The sequence below is a fragment of the Solanum dulcamara genome, chromosome 1 (genome assembly GCF_947179165.1).
Source record: "Solanum dulcamara chromosome 1, daSolDulc1.2, whole genome shotgun sequence".
Classification (NCBI taxonomy): Eukaryota; Viridiplantae; Streptophyta; class Magnoliopsida; order Solanales; family Solanaceae; genus Solanum; species Solanum dulcamara.
This window is the reverse complement of record NC_077237.1, coordinates 76,870,346-76,887,620: the sequence shown is the minus strand read 5'-3', so window position 1 is coordinate 76,887,620 and position 17,275 is coordinate 76,870,346. Positions and strand designations below refer to the sequence as shown.

General features: G+C 32.1%; 1 protein-coding gene across 1 annotated transcript; it reads left to right on the top strand.

Moving 5' to 3' along the window:
• Positions 1 to 1,901: 1,901 nt before the first annotated feature.
• Positions 1,902 to 2,743, top strand: LOC129888989 (mitochondrial import inner membrane translocase subunit TIM23-2-like). Its single transcript, XM_055964081.1, has one exon. The coding sequence runs from the start codon at positions 2,029 to 2,031 to the stop codon at positions 2,584 to 2,586; it is 558 nt and encodes a 185-aa protein (XP_055820056.1). The 5' UTR covers positions 1,902 to 2,028; the 3' UTR covers positions 2,587 to 2,743.
• Positions 2,744 to 17,275: the final 14,532 nt, after the last annotated feature.

Here is a 17,275-nt window from a genome sequence, read left to right as displayed (position 1 = left end):
ATACATAATGTTATGATGTATCATGACAGGTAAAATAAAAAATATTAACCTGTATCAGATACACATAAATTCTTATGTATTCGATACATTCTGAAAGCAAGTTTTTTAACTGTTGTATTTGATACATAATACTTAGTATGTATCAGTATGTATCATGAATATTAACCAACAAAATTAACTTTACAAAACCAAATTTCCAAATTCAGCAATTGCACATACCTTTTACTGTCAGATCTTTTAACTTTGAAATTGAATCCATTATCAATTTTGTATTTGGCCATTAGATCAACTAGTGTTGCTTTGTCCTTATACAATTGATTCTCCTTCACTTCCGCACCATTTGTATTAGTTATGTAGTTTGTCACATCCAATTCTGGTATATAACAAGCTACAACATTACTAGATTCCATTAAACCAAAAATTTATGACTCATTCGTGTTTGGTTCGGCACAAACAATTGTTCCAGATGTAGTGTCGAATGTTTGTAACTCATGTCTCTTTCTATCAGATGTTATTATGCATATGGGATATTTTACGAATCTCGGCTCATTCTTTTTTAACTTTATATAAAGATTAACACCCATATCATTACGAATAATCATTAGCGACGTGTTACCTTGAACTATGTATCGGATTTTAATATTTTTCACTGATTCATCTATGGTCAATTCAGCAGCGATTGCTGCTTTTAGAGTCGAGTATGATACATTGTCGTCCATTATGATTCCATCACTTTTATATAGTTCATAACTCACCTCAGATTGCCATACTACACAATGTCTGAGTAGTATCGCGATATTCATCTTGATTCGCTTTGAAAATTAAAATTTGGATTGAATTTTTTATTCGCATGCTCTGTTTTTGAGTTTTCCTTCATCTTCAGAACTGTTTCTTTTTTTAAAGGATTCTTTGCCTTAATTAGCACGGTAATTGATTGAAACAATCAATCATAACTTAAATTACGTTACTATCCATAAATAACTCAACAACATTAATTATGCTACACACAAAATCTGATGTATTAGCATAGTAAGTGATGTATCAGAAATTTGAAAAAAAAAAGAAAATCGAATAATTTAAGAAAAATGAGGGATACATTGTAAGTGAGCATTTTCACTATAAAATTTAGGTAAATTTTACTTTATTATAACCCAATTCATAATTGGGATCTATATAATATTCGCGTCTAAATGTCCATCTAATTAAAAAAATTATTTTTTTTATTAACATAAAATTTTCTATTAATTTTTTTTAAATCTCTATTCTTAATTAGGATTGAAAGTCTCAAACTTGAAATGAACCTACATGTTCATATTCTTTTAATTTATATTATTATCATGGTGAGATAGGAGTGGGGATAGGAGAAAAGATTATTTTTATTAGTTTATTTTGAATTTTGAGTACACACAAAATAAAAGATGCTATTAAATTATCTTCTATTGAACTAATTATTTTTACAGGAATGTCCTCATTATTTTTCCTCTCTTATTTTGCCATAGTTTTAAAAAATTAAAATTTAAAATGATAGACAAGATCCAAGAAGAAGATTAAGAGAGAGGAAATAAAGAGGAGGGAAAGGTGCTTTTACCATTGAATTTAAAATCAGATCAATCTTACTAGAGCCTCATGTATTAAGTAATTTTAAATTATTTTAACGAATTTGGGCTAAAATATCCTTAAATTATGAGATTTGATACAATATTGCCTTCCCATCAACCTAGTGAGTGTGGACTATTAGAAATAAGAGTATTTTTGAGGCAAAAGGTTAACGTCAGGGTATTTGAGAGCCGAAAGGTGAACGCAGGATAATTTTATATTAATTCAAATAGTTAATAGGTATTTTAAACTCTTCTCCAAAAAAAAAATGGAGGGAGTATTTTAATATTTCCTTAGAAGTCACCGCTAGATCACGTGGCTGTACTTGACAGTCCTACATACCGAGAAGAAGCGGTGCCGTTTTCTTCTTTTTTCTAGCTAATTTCCAAACCCTAACCTAAACTCGAACACTAGAGCCAAATCCTGACGGCCATGGCATATCGCGCCGGAGACAACGACGGCGACGTCCAAAATCGCCGGCTCTATAATCCATACCAAGATCTTCAAGTTCCTGTTCAAACACTCTACAAGCTCCCCACTTCTCCCGAATTCCTCTTCCAAGAAGAATCTCTCGCACAACGCCGATCATGGGGAGAAAACCTAACGTTCTACACTGGCATAGGTTATCTCTCCGGTTCCGTCGTCGGTGCAGGTAAAGGATTTATTGACGGCGTTAAAGCTTCTGAGCCTGGGGACACGTTGAAGCTCCGGGTTAACAGAATATTAAACGGGTTGGGTCACACTGGTAGGAAGTTCGGGAACCGGGTCGGAGTTATTGGGCTGATGTATGCCGCTATGGAGAGTGGGATGGTGGCGATCAGGGATACGGACGATGTTATCAATAGTCTGGTGGCGGGTTTAGGGACTGGCGCGGTTTACAGGGCGGCGGCGGGGCTGAGGTCGGCGGCTGTTGCTGGGGTTATTGGTGGAGCGGTTGTTGGGCTCGGAGTTACCGCGAAACAGGCGATGAAACGATACGTACCAATCTGAGCTTGTTTTTGATAGGTTTGTAGCTTTGATGTTTCAATTGTTACTGAAATTTTGATGGTACCTTGAGAAATTGTTTCCACGCTGAGCAGTAATGTAATTATTATATTAAAGGTGCATGCTTTCTAGATATATTCAATTATCCTATTATTTTGCCGCAGTTAAATGTTCAGAATGCCTTGTCATGCTTTTAGTTCCGTTTAATTTTGTTTCTTGGGAGTGTTTTGGACGTTTTTTCCTCGAGTCGAGAGTCTATCTAAACAGCCTCTCTACTTCTGTGGTAGCGTGGGTAAGGTCTGTAAACTTTCTAGTCTCTCCCGACCGCGTTTACACTGGCTATGGTGTTGTTGCCAATTAATTATATACAAGTGTCTTATACACCTAATTTAGTGTATGCCATGAAAGTGTACCTTGATTAGCAGTAATGTAATTATTTCATGAAAGCTGCATGTTTTCTAGATATATTTATATGATTTTTGAATATATGTTCTGAAACTGGTTTTAAATGTACTTGGTTATGAATAATTGACGAAAAGGGACTTGCTAGTGAATAACATTTGTGAAAACTTAGCACCTTGAGATGGTTGTTCCCTTCTGTGTTTCCCTTCTGTGTTTTCTGTCAATTGTCTCTGTTTGTTACAGATTTGTGCAAAATTTCAAGAATGCATCTTCTGCCCTAGTACAAATAGTTTTCTTGAAGTATATTGTACCTATGGAACATCAACAACATATCAAGTGAAATTCCAGAAGTGGAATTTGTAGAGGGTAAGAGTGTACGTGAACCTTACCACTACCTCGTGGAGGTAGAGGGATTGTTTCCGAAAGACCCTCATCTCAAGTGATATTTGTATCTATTTGTTAGTTACTGTAAGGGGAGGTTGTTTCCGAAGAACACTTGCCTCAAATGATATTTGTTAGTTACTGAAAAGGGAGTTTGTTTCCCAAGGATCCTTGCCTCAAGTGATATTTGTACCTATTGTTAGTTACTGAAAAGTCTGTTCAGTAGATAACCTTGAGTTAACTAAATTCATCAAGGTGCACTTTTGGTGGCATGCGGTAGCTAGTTACTTTTGCTGCAGTTATTTTTGTTTCTTATTTAGAAGTAATGTTAGCCATTCATTCTTTGATGGTAACTTTTCCTTTATGTCTAATATACCAATGAAATTAGTTGCGTTGACAATTATAACTCTGTAAAATTATCTTGTCAATCAGTTTTATGTGTATATACATACGTTGTTACATACTTTGCAGTCAAAGTAATTGCTTAATCTTCTCAGTAGGTAGTGTCTCTATTTATTTGTTTATGACACTGCATAATGGTTCTTTCTTTGAGCTTTTTGTGAGTCGCGATTTGCAGACTTGCAAGCTGTCTCTCTGAAGTTGGCTTATATTGATACAATTTTTACGGGCTTATATTGAACCTGTAGTAAAGAGTGGAGGATTTGAAAATCATCTTGTTTTGAATTGTTTTTTTTTTGGTATTGCTTCAACTAGCAGGCCCCTTTTGAATCTTTGAACAGAGTTCATAATTTATTGTTATTGATCAAGTGCCAATCCTGTTTGTGAGAAGGTGGGCACTTCTTGAAATATCGATGAGTTTGGAGCTCATTAAGACCATGCTGGTTTTCTCTGGAAATGTTGTTGTATCTATATTCGTATTTATATTATGTGTGCACTACTAAAAAAGACTATATAATTTTAGATCCAGGGAATGGACAAGTTGTCAATGAACCAAGTTCAAGTCCCCACAAAAAAAATCTTAGGTGGTTTATCTCCAATGTGGGCTGAGTTACCAGTATTATGCCGGTGGTAGTCTTTTTAGCAATCGTTGAAATAGTTAAAAGTATATGCAAGCTGGTTAGGATACTGAAAAAAGGTTTTAATTTTAGCTCTTTATTATATTGGCAAAGATAGGTTGAGTGCTGTAATACATTTCTATTCACCTCAATGATTGTTGTGTCCGCACTTCAAATAGAGCTATCATAGTTATTATAATGCTAATTATTACGATTGAAATTGCATGATGCCTTCACAATGATGTGACATCTAACATTTGGTTATCTCTATTTCAAATTATCATAACGAAAAATGGTTTAAAATGTTATTAATGTATTAGAAATGATTTACAAATGTCTTTTTTTTCTCTATCTTTTGGATCAAATTTGTCGACTCCTTAATGTATTAGCAATGTCTTAAAAATGCTCTGATTTTGTTTAGAGGACCAGTTCCTTCTATTTGTTTCGCCTCATCTGAAGTTTGAATCTGCCTATAATTGCTCTTTAAAATGCATATTTTATCGACTATTTAGTCTTTTATTGTTCACAATTCTACTTTCATGAAAGAAAAGAAAAATGAAAAGGATATGTATGATGGATTTGAATTGGCATAATACACAAACAAATACTTAAATTTGGTTTCTAATTGAAAACTAAACATTCTAATTTGTCCTTGTTGTGTTTCGAAGACACTCAATATTGATGCGACACATTAAGTTTGATGGTGTTTAGGGATAATCAAATTATAAGTTGAAGTGTACAATTGATGCAATGAAAATGAGTTGAGGTGTCTAAATATGTATTTTCAAAGTTAGAGTGTTTAGTTATCAATTGAGATTAAATTAAAATGTCTATTGATGTATTATGCCGATTTTAATTCATAGTAATTCATAGGATGGGTCCAGGGTCCTTTTACTCAGCAGCCCTCATTGACCTTGCAACAATAATTTATATATATATATATATATATATATATGAAGCAAATTCCAAGACATAAAAATATTCGATGTCTATAGCACATGGTACCATCAAAGTTTGACACATATATAACTCCATAATGAAAAGAGTAATGGAAAAAAAGTAAAAAGAAAAAAGAGAAAAAGGAGGAAAAGCTACTCAAGAATAGGATAAAAAAGATAAAGTATAAAAGAAGAATAGAATAAAAAGATAATGCCATGCCTAACTCCACCCCTTTCCTAGATATATAAATCCATATATAGTCTACTCAAAAAACCTAATCTTGAAGCAAAACCTAGTACTATATAATCCTCTCTTTTTCCTCTAAGTCCAAACAAATTGAAGCTCTCATTTTTTATTACTATTAATTCGTAATGGAGAATTTTAGATCAATGTCAACAAGGGAAGGTGGAAGGATGCAAAAGTTAGCACCAACAAGTATGCAAGATTTGAGGAGTTATAGTACTAATTCACATGTTCCTTATAATAATAAGGAAGTGAAGATCAAGAAGAGTAATATTAACAAGAGTAAAGTGATGTCTTCTTCTTCAAAAAGTTGGAAATTGGATGATCTTGAATTGCAAAGAAAGAGAAGAGTTGTTGGATATAAAGCTTATGCTATGGAGGGTAAAATGAAGGGTTCCCTCAGAAAGAGCTTTAGGTGGATCAAGGATACTTGCAACAGTGTAGTCCATGGAAGGTGGTGAATGACGAGGCGAATTTATGATTTAAATTTTGTAGGTTCAACTTTTAAGGTTTTTAGTGTTGAACCAATTATATATTTATAATTGTGCGTTTATATTGTTATGTCGAAAAATGGACGAAGTTTAAAATTAATTTCATCTTTATAAGACAAAATCAATTTTAGTAAAAGAAGAGTCGCCACTTAATTTTTTAAAGAAATTAAGAAAACTTAATTTAAAAGACCCTAACAGATTTAAGTCTTAAAAATTTAGAGAAAAGGGTACGAGGTTCATATTACTATTTTAAGAAAATTTTAGCACTTAAAATAGCCGTTAACATGCGGTTGTCCGATGATTTGAAAATTATCTGACTAACTTTGAGAAAATGTGTTTTAACAATTATTGAAGTATTAAACAATTTGAAAGAAATATAAAATTTTAAACATTTAGGAAAGTTTATAAGAGAAATAGATTTGATATAAAAATGATTTAATGAAGGAGGGATAATTTAAATAAATTATTTAAATGAGACGAAAACGATCATAAATATTATACCCAAGATAATGTTAGCTATTACATAAATGAGAACACATTTAAATCATATAAGCAAGTTTAATATATAATAGTAATAATAGTAGTATTAGTAATAGTAATAATAATAATAATAACAACAACAATAATAATAACAATAATAACAAAAATAAAAGACTAATAATAATAAAGATGATAATAATAAGAATAATAATGATAACAATAACAATAACAATAATAATGAAAATAATAATAATAAATAAAAAATTGCTACTACTAACAATAATAATAATGACAAAAATGATAATAATAATAATAATAACAGTGAGTAAGAATGCAAATGCTAATAATAATAATAATAATAATAATAATAATAATAATAATAATAATAACAAAAATAATAGTAAATAAAAAGATACTAATAAAAATATTATTATTACTACTACTACTACTATTACTACTACTATTACTAATAATAATAATACCAACAGTAAACAAATGACACATATGTTATAAAATATTCTATATCTGAACAAATTTTAACGGAGAGAATAAGGAAACGGAAGGGAAACAGAGAAAGGGAAAACAAGGAAGAAATATAACGAAGCAGAAAATGTTTTTTCTCTACATCCGTTCATGCCAATATGGCATGTTTATATAGGAGTTAATTTAGTGGGATGCCCACTTTCAGTGGGCCCCACTTCATTTAAAAACATAAGTGGACATTCCACTTACTTAACACTCCCCCTTGGATGTCCACGTGTAATGTGCCTCTATAAAAAAAACTTTACAAGAAATAAAATACATAGTTATTGTGTCTCGTTAAAAACCTTCCTAGGAAAAACCCAGTGGGAAAAAAAAATACACACATATGGTAATACGCCTTGAATGCTGCCTCATTAAAAACCTTACCAGGAAAACCCAGTGGGACAAAACCTTGGTTAAGGAAAAAAGAGTGCAGCGCGTATTTTACTCCCCCTGATGAAAGCTTCATTTGATATTTTAGAGACGGCGCATTCCAACTTTATATCTTAATTTCTCAAAAGTTGATGTAGGTAATGCCTTTGTGAATAAATCTGCAAGATTATCACTTGAACGAACTTGTTGTACATCAATATCACCATTCTTCTGAAGATCATGTGTGAAGAATAATTTTGGTGAAATATGTTTCGTTCTGTCTCCTTTTATGAAGCCACCTTTCAATTGAGCTATGCACGCGGCATTGTCTTCGAATATAATTGTGGGTATTTTAACATTATTTTCTAGGCCACATCTTTCTTTGATGAACTGTATCATCGATCTCAACAACACACATTATCTACTTGCTTCGTGAATTGCTATTATTTCAGCATGGTTTGAAGAAGTAGCAACAATGGACTGCTTTGTAGATCGCCATGATATAGCAGTTCCTCCGTGTGTAAATAGATAGCCTGTTTGAGATCGGGCTTTATGTGGGTCCGATAAATAACCTGCATCTGCATAACCAATAAGGTCTGCGCAACTTTTGTTAGTATAAAACAAACCCATATCAATCGTACCCTTCAGGTATCGCAAAATGTGTTTGATACCGTTCCAATGCCTTCGCGTTGGGGAAGAACTATACCTTGCTAGCAAATTAACAGAAAATGTTATATCAGGCCTAGTTGCGTTAGCAAGATACATAAGTGCACCAATAGCACTGAGATATGGTACTTCAGGACCAAGAATTTCTTCATCCGCTTCTGGAGGTCGAAATTGATCTTTTTCTACTTCAAGTGATCGAACAACCATTGGAGTACTTAATGGATGTGCTTTGTCCATGTAAAATCTTTTTAAGATTTTCTCAGTGTAGGCAGATTGATGGACAAAAACTCCATCTGCTAAATGTTCAATTTGTAGACCTAGACAAAGTTTTGTCTTTCCAAGGTCTTTCATTTCAAATTCTTTCTTTAGCTATTCAATTGCCTTTTGGACCTCTTCAGGGGTTCCAATGAGATTTATGTCATCAACATAAACGGCGAGTATAACAAATTCTGATTCCGTTTTCTTAATAAAAACACATGGACAAATAACATCATTAATATAACCTTCATTTATTAAGTACTCACTTAGGCGATTATACCACATACGCCCTGATTGTTTCAGACCATATAATGATCTTTCGAGTTTTATTGAGTATACTTCCCGAGACTTTTTACATGCTTCAGGCAATTTTAATCCTTCTGGGATTTTCATGTAAATTTCATTATCAAGTGAACCATAAAGGTAAGCTGTAACCACATCCATTAGGTGTATTTCAAGATTTTTATGTATAGCTAAACTGATGAGATATCGAAATGTTATTCCATCCATAACCGGTGAATATGTTTCTTCATAGTTGACTCCGGGTCTTTGAGAGAATCCTTGTGCAACAAGGCGTGCCTTATATCTTACAATTTCATTTCTCTCATTTCGTTTTCTAACAAAAACCCATTTACAACCAACTGGTTTTACACCTTCAGGGGTTTGGACTACATGTCCAAAAACCTCACGTTTAGCAAGTGAGTCTAATTCTGATTGAATTGCCTTTTGCCATTCTGGCCAATCACATCTACGTCGACAATCTTCGACGGATTTAGGTTCAAGACTTTCACTATCTTGCATGAGGTTAATTGCAACATTATACGCAAAAACATTATCCACCGTAATTTTTGATCGATCTAAATTTATCTCATCACCGGTAGAACTTATTGAAAGTTCTTCATTCACTTGAGTATCGGGTTCACTGATTTCTTCAGGAATATCAGGATTACTCAAACCTTGACCTTCTTCAGGAAGTTCCTGTGTAGTATCATCTTTATTATTTCTTACGCTTCTTTTTCTAGGATTTTTATCCTTTGAACCCAACGATCTACCACGCTTCTGGCGTGTTTGAGATTCAGAAGCTATGATACTTGTAGATGGTCCTTTTGGGACATCAATTCGGATAGGTACATTCACTGCAGGGATATGTGACTTAGTTATCCGTTTCAAATCAGTAAATGCATCTGGCATTTGATTTGCTATTTTTTGTAAGTGGATGATCTTCTGGACCTCCTGCTCACATGTGCGGGTGCGTGGATCAAAATATGATAGTGATGAAACTTTCCACGCAATTTCTTTTTCTTTTTCGGGTTCCTTTTTCTCTCCCCCTAATGGCGGGAAAATTGTTTCATCAAACCGACAATCTGCAAATCGAGCAGTGAATAAATCTCCAGTCAACGGTTCAAGGTATCGAATTATTGAGGGTGAGTCAAACCCAACATATATGCCCAACCTTCGTTGAGGGCCCATTTTTGTACGTTGTGGTGGTGCTACAGGCACGTATACCGCACAACCAAAAATTCTTAAATGGGCTATATTTGGTTCATGACCAAATACTAATTGTGACGGAGAGTATTTATTATAATGAGTCGGTCTGAGACGTACAAGTGCTGCTGCATGTAAGATAGCATGACCCCAAACAGTAATTGGCAATTTTGTTTTCATTAGTAGAGGTCTTGCTATTAATTGTAGGCGCTTAATAAATGACTCTGCAAGGCCATTTTGAGTATGAACATGAGCAACAGGATGTTTAATTTTTATCCCAATTGATAAACAATAATCATTAAATGCTTGGGATGTAAATTCTCCAGCATTATCAAGGCGAATGGCCTTAATTGAATAATCTGGGAATTGCGTTCTCAATCTTATTATTTGTGCCAACAATTTCGCAAACGCCAGGTTGTTGGATGATAAGAGGCACACATGAGACCATCTAGATGACGCATCTATTAGGACCATAACATATCTAAAAAATCCACTAGTTGGATGAATAGGTCCACATATATCTCCATGTATACGCTCTAAAAAACCAGGAGATTCAATCCCGACCTTCAGGGTCGATGGTCTGGCAATTAATTTGCCTTGATAACAAGCAGCACATGAAAATTCATCATTTGTAAGAATCTTCTGGTTCTTTAACGGATGTCCAGTTGAATTTTCAAGAATTCGTCTCATCATTATTGATTCAGGATGACCTATTCGATCATGCCATAGCACAAATATATTTGGATCAGTAAACTTCTGGTTTACGATCATATTTGCTTCAATTGCACTAATTTTTGCATAATATAGGCCAGATGACAGAGTTGGTAATTTTTCCAAAATATATTTCTGGCCTGAGACACTCTTGGTTATACCAAGATATTCAATATTCATTTCATTTAGTGTCTCAACATGATATCCATTTCTGCGGATATCTTTAAAACTTAACAAGTTTCATGAGGATTTAGAAGAAAATAGTGCATGTTCTATAACAATTTTTGTTTCCTTAGGCAGAATTATAGTAGCTCTTCCGGAGCCTTCTATCATTTTTGAATTACCAGAAATTGTAGTAACATTAGCTTTTCTTCTAAGTAAATTGGAAAAATATTTCTCGTCTTTAAATATAGCATGGGTTGTTCCACTATCAATTACACAAATATCCTCGTGATTTATCATTGATCCAAACAAGATTTGAGGCATTTCCATATTTTCTTCACAAAGAAAGAAAGTAAATATTATAATTAATACATAATTTATTATACAAAATTTTATTTTATTACATGAATCTAGAAAAATACAAACATAATATTTAATACATACAACAACAAAGAGAATTGTTTAAATATTATCGGGCTTATCAACATTCATATTTACTTCTGGAAAATTAAAGAAATCAGCTACATCCAGATGCATGGGCTCAATATTGTCCTCAGAGATAAAATTTGTCTCTGGATTATTTTCTGCCCTCTTTAACGATGCCTGATATAGCTGAATCAAGCGTTTTGATGACCGGCAAATCCGCGACCAGTGCCCCACACCTCCACATCTATGACATATTGTTTCTGAATTATTCTTCGGTAAAGCTTCTGGCTTTTTACCCTGCCTTTTATATTGCTGGTTATTTCTCGATGCCAGCCGAGCATCATAATTAAAATTTCTTCTTTGACTACGACCACGACCACGACCACGACTGGGGCCATGGCCTCTTTCTCGTTGGTTAGAATTTGCCTGATTCACTTCAGGGAGTGGCAAAGAACCAACTGGCCGACTATCATGATTTTTCATTAATAGTTCATTATGTCTTTCAGCAATAAGAAGGTGAGAAAGTAATTCAGAATATTTTTTAAAGCCTTTTTCGCGATATTGCTGCTGCAGGAGCATATTCGCGGGTGGAAATGTGGAGTACGTTTTTTCAAGTTTATCTTGTTCCGTGATTTCATCTCCGCATAAAGTTAACTGAGCTATAATTCTAAATAAAGCAGAATTATATTCAGTTATATTTTTAAAGTCCATCAGTCTCAGATTTAACCAGTCATAACGTGCTTGTGGAAGCATGACCAACTTCAGGTGGTCATACCTTTCTTTTAAATTTTTCCACAATTTCAAGGAATCTTTTAATGTAAGATATTGTAATTTAAGACCCTCGTCAAGATGGTGGCGGAGGAAAATCATAGCTTTTGCACGGTCTTGACTAGAAGTCGTGTTATCATCTTTGATGGTGTCTGCCAGACCCATCGATTCAAGATGAATTTCGGCATCTAGTGCCCATGAGGAGTAATCTTTTCTAGAGATATCCAAAGCAACAAATTCAATTTTTGAAATATTTGCCATTTTATGAAAAGAAAATTAAATAAAATTTTTACCGCTTTTTGTTACCTTCAAAAACAAATAGCCAGAGCCTCGTGCTGATAACGTGTTATAAAATATTCTATATCTGAACAAATTTTAACGGAGAGAATAAGGAAACGGAAGGGAAACAGAGAAAGGGAAAACAAGGAAGAAATATAACGAAGCAGAAAATGTTTTTTCTCTACATCCGTTCATGCCAATATGGCATGTTTATATAGGAGTTAATTTAGTGGGATGCCCACTTTCAGTGGGCCCCACTTCATTTAAAAACATAAGTGGAAATTCCACTTACTTAACAACATAAAATTTCTTTCACTTTGAAAATTTTGTTAACTAGAGGGATAAGTTTATAAAATAGTGCAGTGGCATAATATTTTCTTGTCCTCTTTTGCTTGGTAATTTGAACTGTTTTGGGATTTCAAAAATATTTGGGGCAAAAATTGATTTTTTGATTTTAAAATAATACTTGCTGTTAGAGTATGGGCAATGTACTATTTAGGAAATAAAGAAATAAGTAAATTAACAGAAAATAATAATAACGATGATAATAATAATAATAATAATAATAATGAAAAATGATAATAATAATAATAATAGTAATAATGAAAATAATAATAAATATTATTAATAATAATAATAACAGTAAATAAAAATACTACTAATAATAATATCAACAACAAACAAAAATACTACTATTACTACTAATAGTATTAATAACGAAAAATAATAATAAATATAATAATAATAATAGTAAATGAAAAATACCACTACTACTACTACTACTACTAATACTAATAACGAAAATAACAATAATAATAATAAATAAAAAAAAGTAAATGAAGTAGTACTACTACTACTGCTGCTAATAATAATAATAAACGTTAAAAAAATGATGATAATAATACCAACAATAATAACGATAATAATAATAATAGACAATAAAATGCTGAAAATATAAGTAAGCGGAATTGAGTCCAAGTGAGATCATCTTGTTTTGTTTGCTATTCAATGGGTCTAAGATATCGATTCCATGTGAGGGGATGATGATTTCATCGAGTCTTAAAAAAAACTCGAATTTTTTAAAGTCCCAAATCAAGACTCCATTTTTTGCTCTCAAAGTGTTCATGCAAATAAAAAAAAAGTGACGAAATTAGCAAGATAATATTTTAAGACAACTTTTTTATCATAATGACAACGGAAAATTAAAAAAAAAACGGAGTAAATATTACCTGTTGCTAGGCAGTGAACGGGGGTGTTTTGGTCACGAATCTATCCTCATTTTTTTTCAAGTAAAATCAAGTTCAAATGGAGAGAAAAATTCAAAAAAATTTTTTTTGCAAGAAAAGTATTCAAAATCAAAGGATAAAAGTCTATTTTTGAGTATTCTGTCCGCATTTTCTCTCCCCTGTCCGCTTCCCCCCTTAGAATGAGTACTCGGATATATATAGGGAAATAATAGGGAATTATGGATTATTAAAATAATACGGAGTGGGTAAATTAATAAAATAATGCGGAGCGGACAAAAATATAAAATAATGCGGAACGACGGAAAATATAAAATAATGCGGAATGAGCGGATAAATAAAATAATGTGAAACGGGCAGAAACATAAAATAATACGGAATAGGCGAATAAATAAAATAATGCGGAATGGGCAACAATATAAAATAATGCGGAACGACGAAAAATATAAAATAATGCGGAATAGGTATTATTATATATATATTTTTTGAATAGATTATGGCAGATGAGTATATATATATATTTATATATAAGTTGGAAATTATTTGCTTATTTTATTTATTTTGGATGAATATAATATAATATATATATAGTTTAGAGACAAGGGGTATGGGCGGGTGCACACGCTGATTATTTTATGAGTATAGGGAAATGGGGAGGGGGGTACGCTGTGAGTATATTTATTATTGTTTTTTGTCAGAAGAATAAAAATATTTATTTATTAATATATATATATATATATATATATATATATATATATAAATATTCGAATGAAGAGTATATATATAGGCAAATTTATATTTTTTATTTTATTTATTTTATTATTAATATAAGGTTAGGCGGGGGCAGGGGGCGTGCATGGGTAGATAGTTAATTAATATGTATATAGAGAAATGGGGAGGGGACAAAACATGATAGATAGTTAATTAGTATATATATATATATATATATATATTATTATTCATTTATTATTTTTATTTTATTTTCTATTATTATTATTATTTTTTTTGTAAAAATGGATTAATGATTTTTATTTGTATTTCTTATACATTTATTTATTTATGATCATTATTACATATTTTCGAAAAGAGGATAATATATATTATTTGCATAATGTAGTATTAATGTTGGAATTAAAATATTGTTAATATAATATTAATTATGTGTTATTTAGGGGAAGAAATGAAAACGTAAAATTAATCAATTAATTTACGAAATAATTATTAGAAATAAATAAAATCTTTTTATGGGTTAATTTTAAATATTACTAAAAAAGGTAATAATTATACAAACTATATACATTATCTTAAAACAATAAAGATGACAAAATTATTTCAAAATAACTTGAAAAATATTTCGAGTTTTTTTTTTTATAAAATCTAATTATGTCAATTTATTTGTAGAGGCTAGAATTAAAATAAGATGGGTAAACGTCAATTAATTAACAAATTTATTAATTTTGACAAAATAGAATAATTAACTCAAGTTTAAACTAATTAACTTGAAATGTGAGTCTATTAATTAGGCCAAACTAATTAACAAAATATTTATAAAAAAATAATCTTTCTGAGACAATTTTCGAATAAATGATAAATATGTATATACTAATGGTCAAGAATTATTTAATATATATATGCCAAAATTATTTTAAAATAATAATAATATATACATATTTCGTTATTATATATATATTCTTTTAATTTATTTTTTTAAAATTATTACGTTGTGGAGGATCAAAATTGGGTGTCAACATATATCTACTATTTATTACTTATAATTTTGTGAATCCTTGCATGTAAATTTATGCTCTGCATTAAAATAATTCATTCGCCTCCGGTAGTGATTAATTAATCTAATTGGTCATTTATCATATAGTTAATGATCAAAATACATCTCAATTATCATTTTGTTTCATCAGTTTCATACCTTAATTTATTGTTCCTTTTACCTACCTAAACTATCACTCCTATTAAATTAGTTCTTGGGCTAAATCATCATACCCCCCCAAAGCTACCTCATAGAGAGGAAGATTACCAAATCATATCCCAAAAACTACCTCATAGGAAGGAAGATTGCCCAAACCTTATCAGAGCTCAAGATTCCATTTTCATCGATGTGAGACATCTATTCCATTCATCATGACCACACTTCACGCGCGGATCTAAATATTCTTTATCCATAATTTCATTATTTGCTCTGGAGCGTGTTAAAATTGATAAGATTTTAAATAGTATTAATGTAGCAACATGGTAGGTGAAAGTTTAGTAAACTTGGTAGGTGCAAGTTTGGTAAACTTTGACATCTTGACAAAATGTGATGTCATTGATGACATCAAGAGCAAGAATTTATTCCTATAAATATGTAGCTCTTGATTCATTTGAAACACACCTCAAAAAGGTTTCTCTCTTGTCTTCTCATATTCTAAGGCATTTGTAAAATACATTAGAAGAGTGGAGAATTGATAGAGCAATTCTTTTAGTTGTATTTGGGATCTCTTCTCTTTCTTTGTTAATATATAGACAGTTGTTCTCTGGTGATCCGAACTACGTTAAATATTGTTGTTCTTCCTTGTTCTTTATATTTTTACATTTTCGCTAACAATTAGTATCAGAGCCAAGATTCTGTCTGAGTATGCTCTGTGGTTGCAGCACAATCTGAACTTCCACATCAAAAAAGAATTACTTTGATTTTCTGTATTTTCAAATACTTTGTAGTAGAAGAGGAAGAACAAGTAAAAATGAATTCCATGAAGTTTGAAATTAATAGATTTAGTGGGCGCAACAACTTCAATATTTGGAAAATCCAAATGATGGCATTACTGTAGAGGGAAGGTTCAATCCATGCTATTGACGGAAAGTACCTTGATAACACATTGGTTTCCAACAAGGCAAAGATTGAAGGAATTGCATTGAGTGTAATCCAACTATTTCTTGCACCTAACGTGCTCTGTGAAGTGAGTATAATTATCGAGAAGACGACAAAACAATTATGAAATAGGTTGGAAGGGCTTTATCAGGACCGGTCGGTTACAACAAGGACGTTGTTACAACAATGTCTTTACACATTTAAGATGGAGTCAGGTACTTTGTTGTAAGACCATCTAGATACATTCAATAACCTTGTGATGGACTTACAGATTGCCGGAATTAAGAAGGATGAGGAGACGCTTGCATGTGCTTTGCTATTTTCATTGACTTCAAAATATCGTGATATTGAGAATTCAATGATGGATAGCAAGACGTCTATCACTCTTGAGCAAGTGCGCCAAACACTTAACTCTTGTGATGTGCGAAGACATTTTGAAGGAGACAAAGATGAAGAAGCTAGTGAGCTCTTTATAAAAGGTCGTACTAGCCAATAGGGAAGGAGAAAATCAAAGCACAAATTAAAATCTCTGTGAACAAGAATAATGCGGAGTGTTGGGGCTGTCACAAGAAGGGACACTTTGAACGAGATTGTCTTATGTCAAGTCCAAATAAAAGGCGAGTGCATCCATTGTTGAGTAGGTACATAATTCTGATGATGAATATGTACTAACAACATCATGCAATAGTGGAGTTTATAGCAACAAATGGGTGTTAGACTCTGGTTGCACTCTGCATATGACATTTCGAAGAGATTGGTTCAGCAACTATGAGAAAAGTGGAGGAACTATAGTAATGGGTAATAATGCAACTTGTAAAATAGTTGATATTGGTTCAATTCGGGTTCGCTGCCATGATGGAATCGTGAGGACTATTACAACAATCTGTCATGTTCTTGATCTGAAGAAAAAATTATTATCCCTAAGTACTCTAGATAATCAAGGCTACAAGTACATGAGCGAGGGAGGTACAATAAATGTGGCTAAAG

Excerpts from the sequence above, each read along its gene's own strand:
- LOC129888989 (XM_055964081.1), top strand. The coding sequence starts at position 2,029 with ATGGCATATCGCGCCGGAGACAACGACGGCGACGTCCAAAATCGCCGG.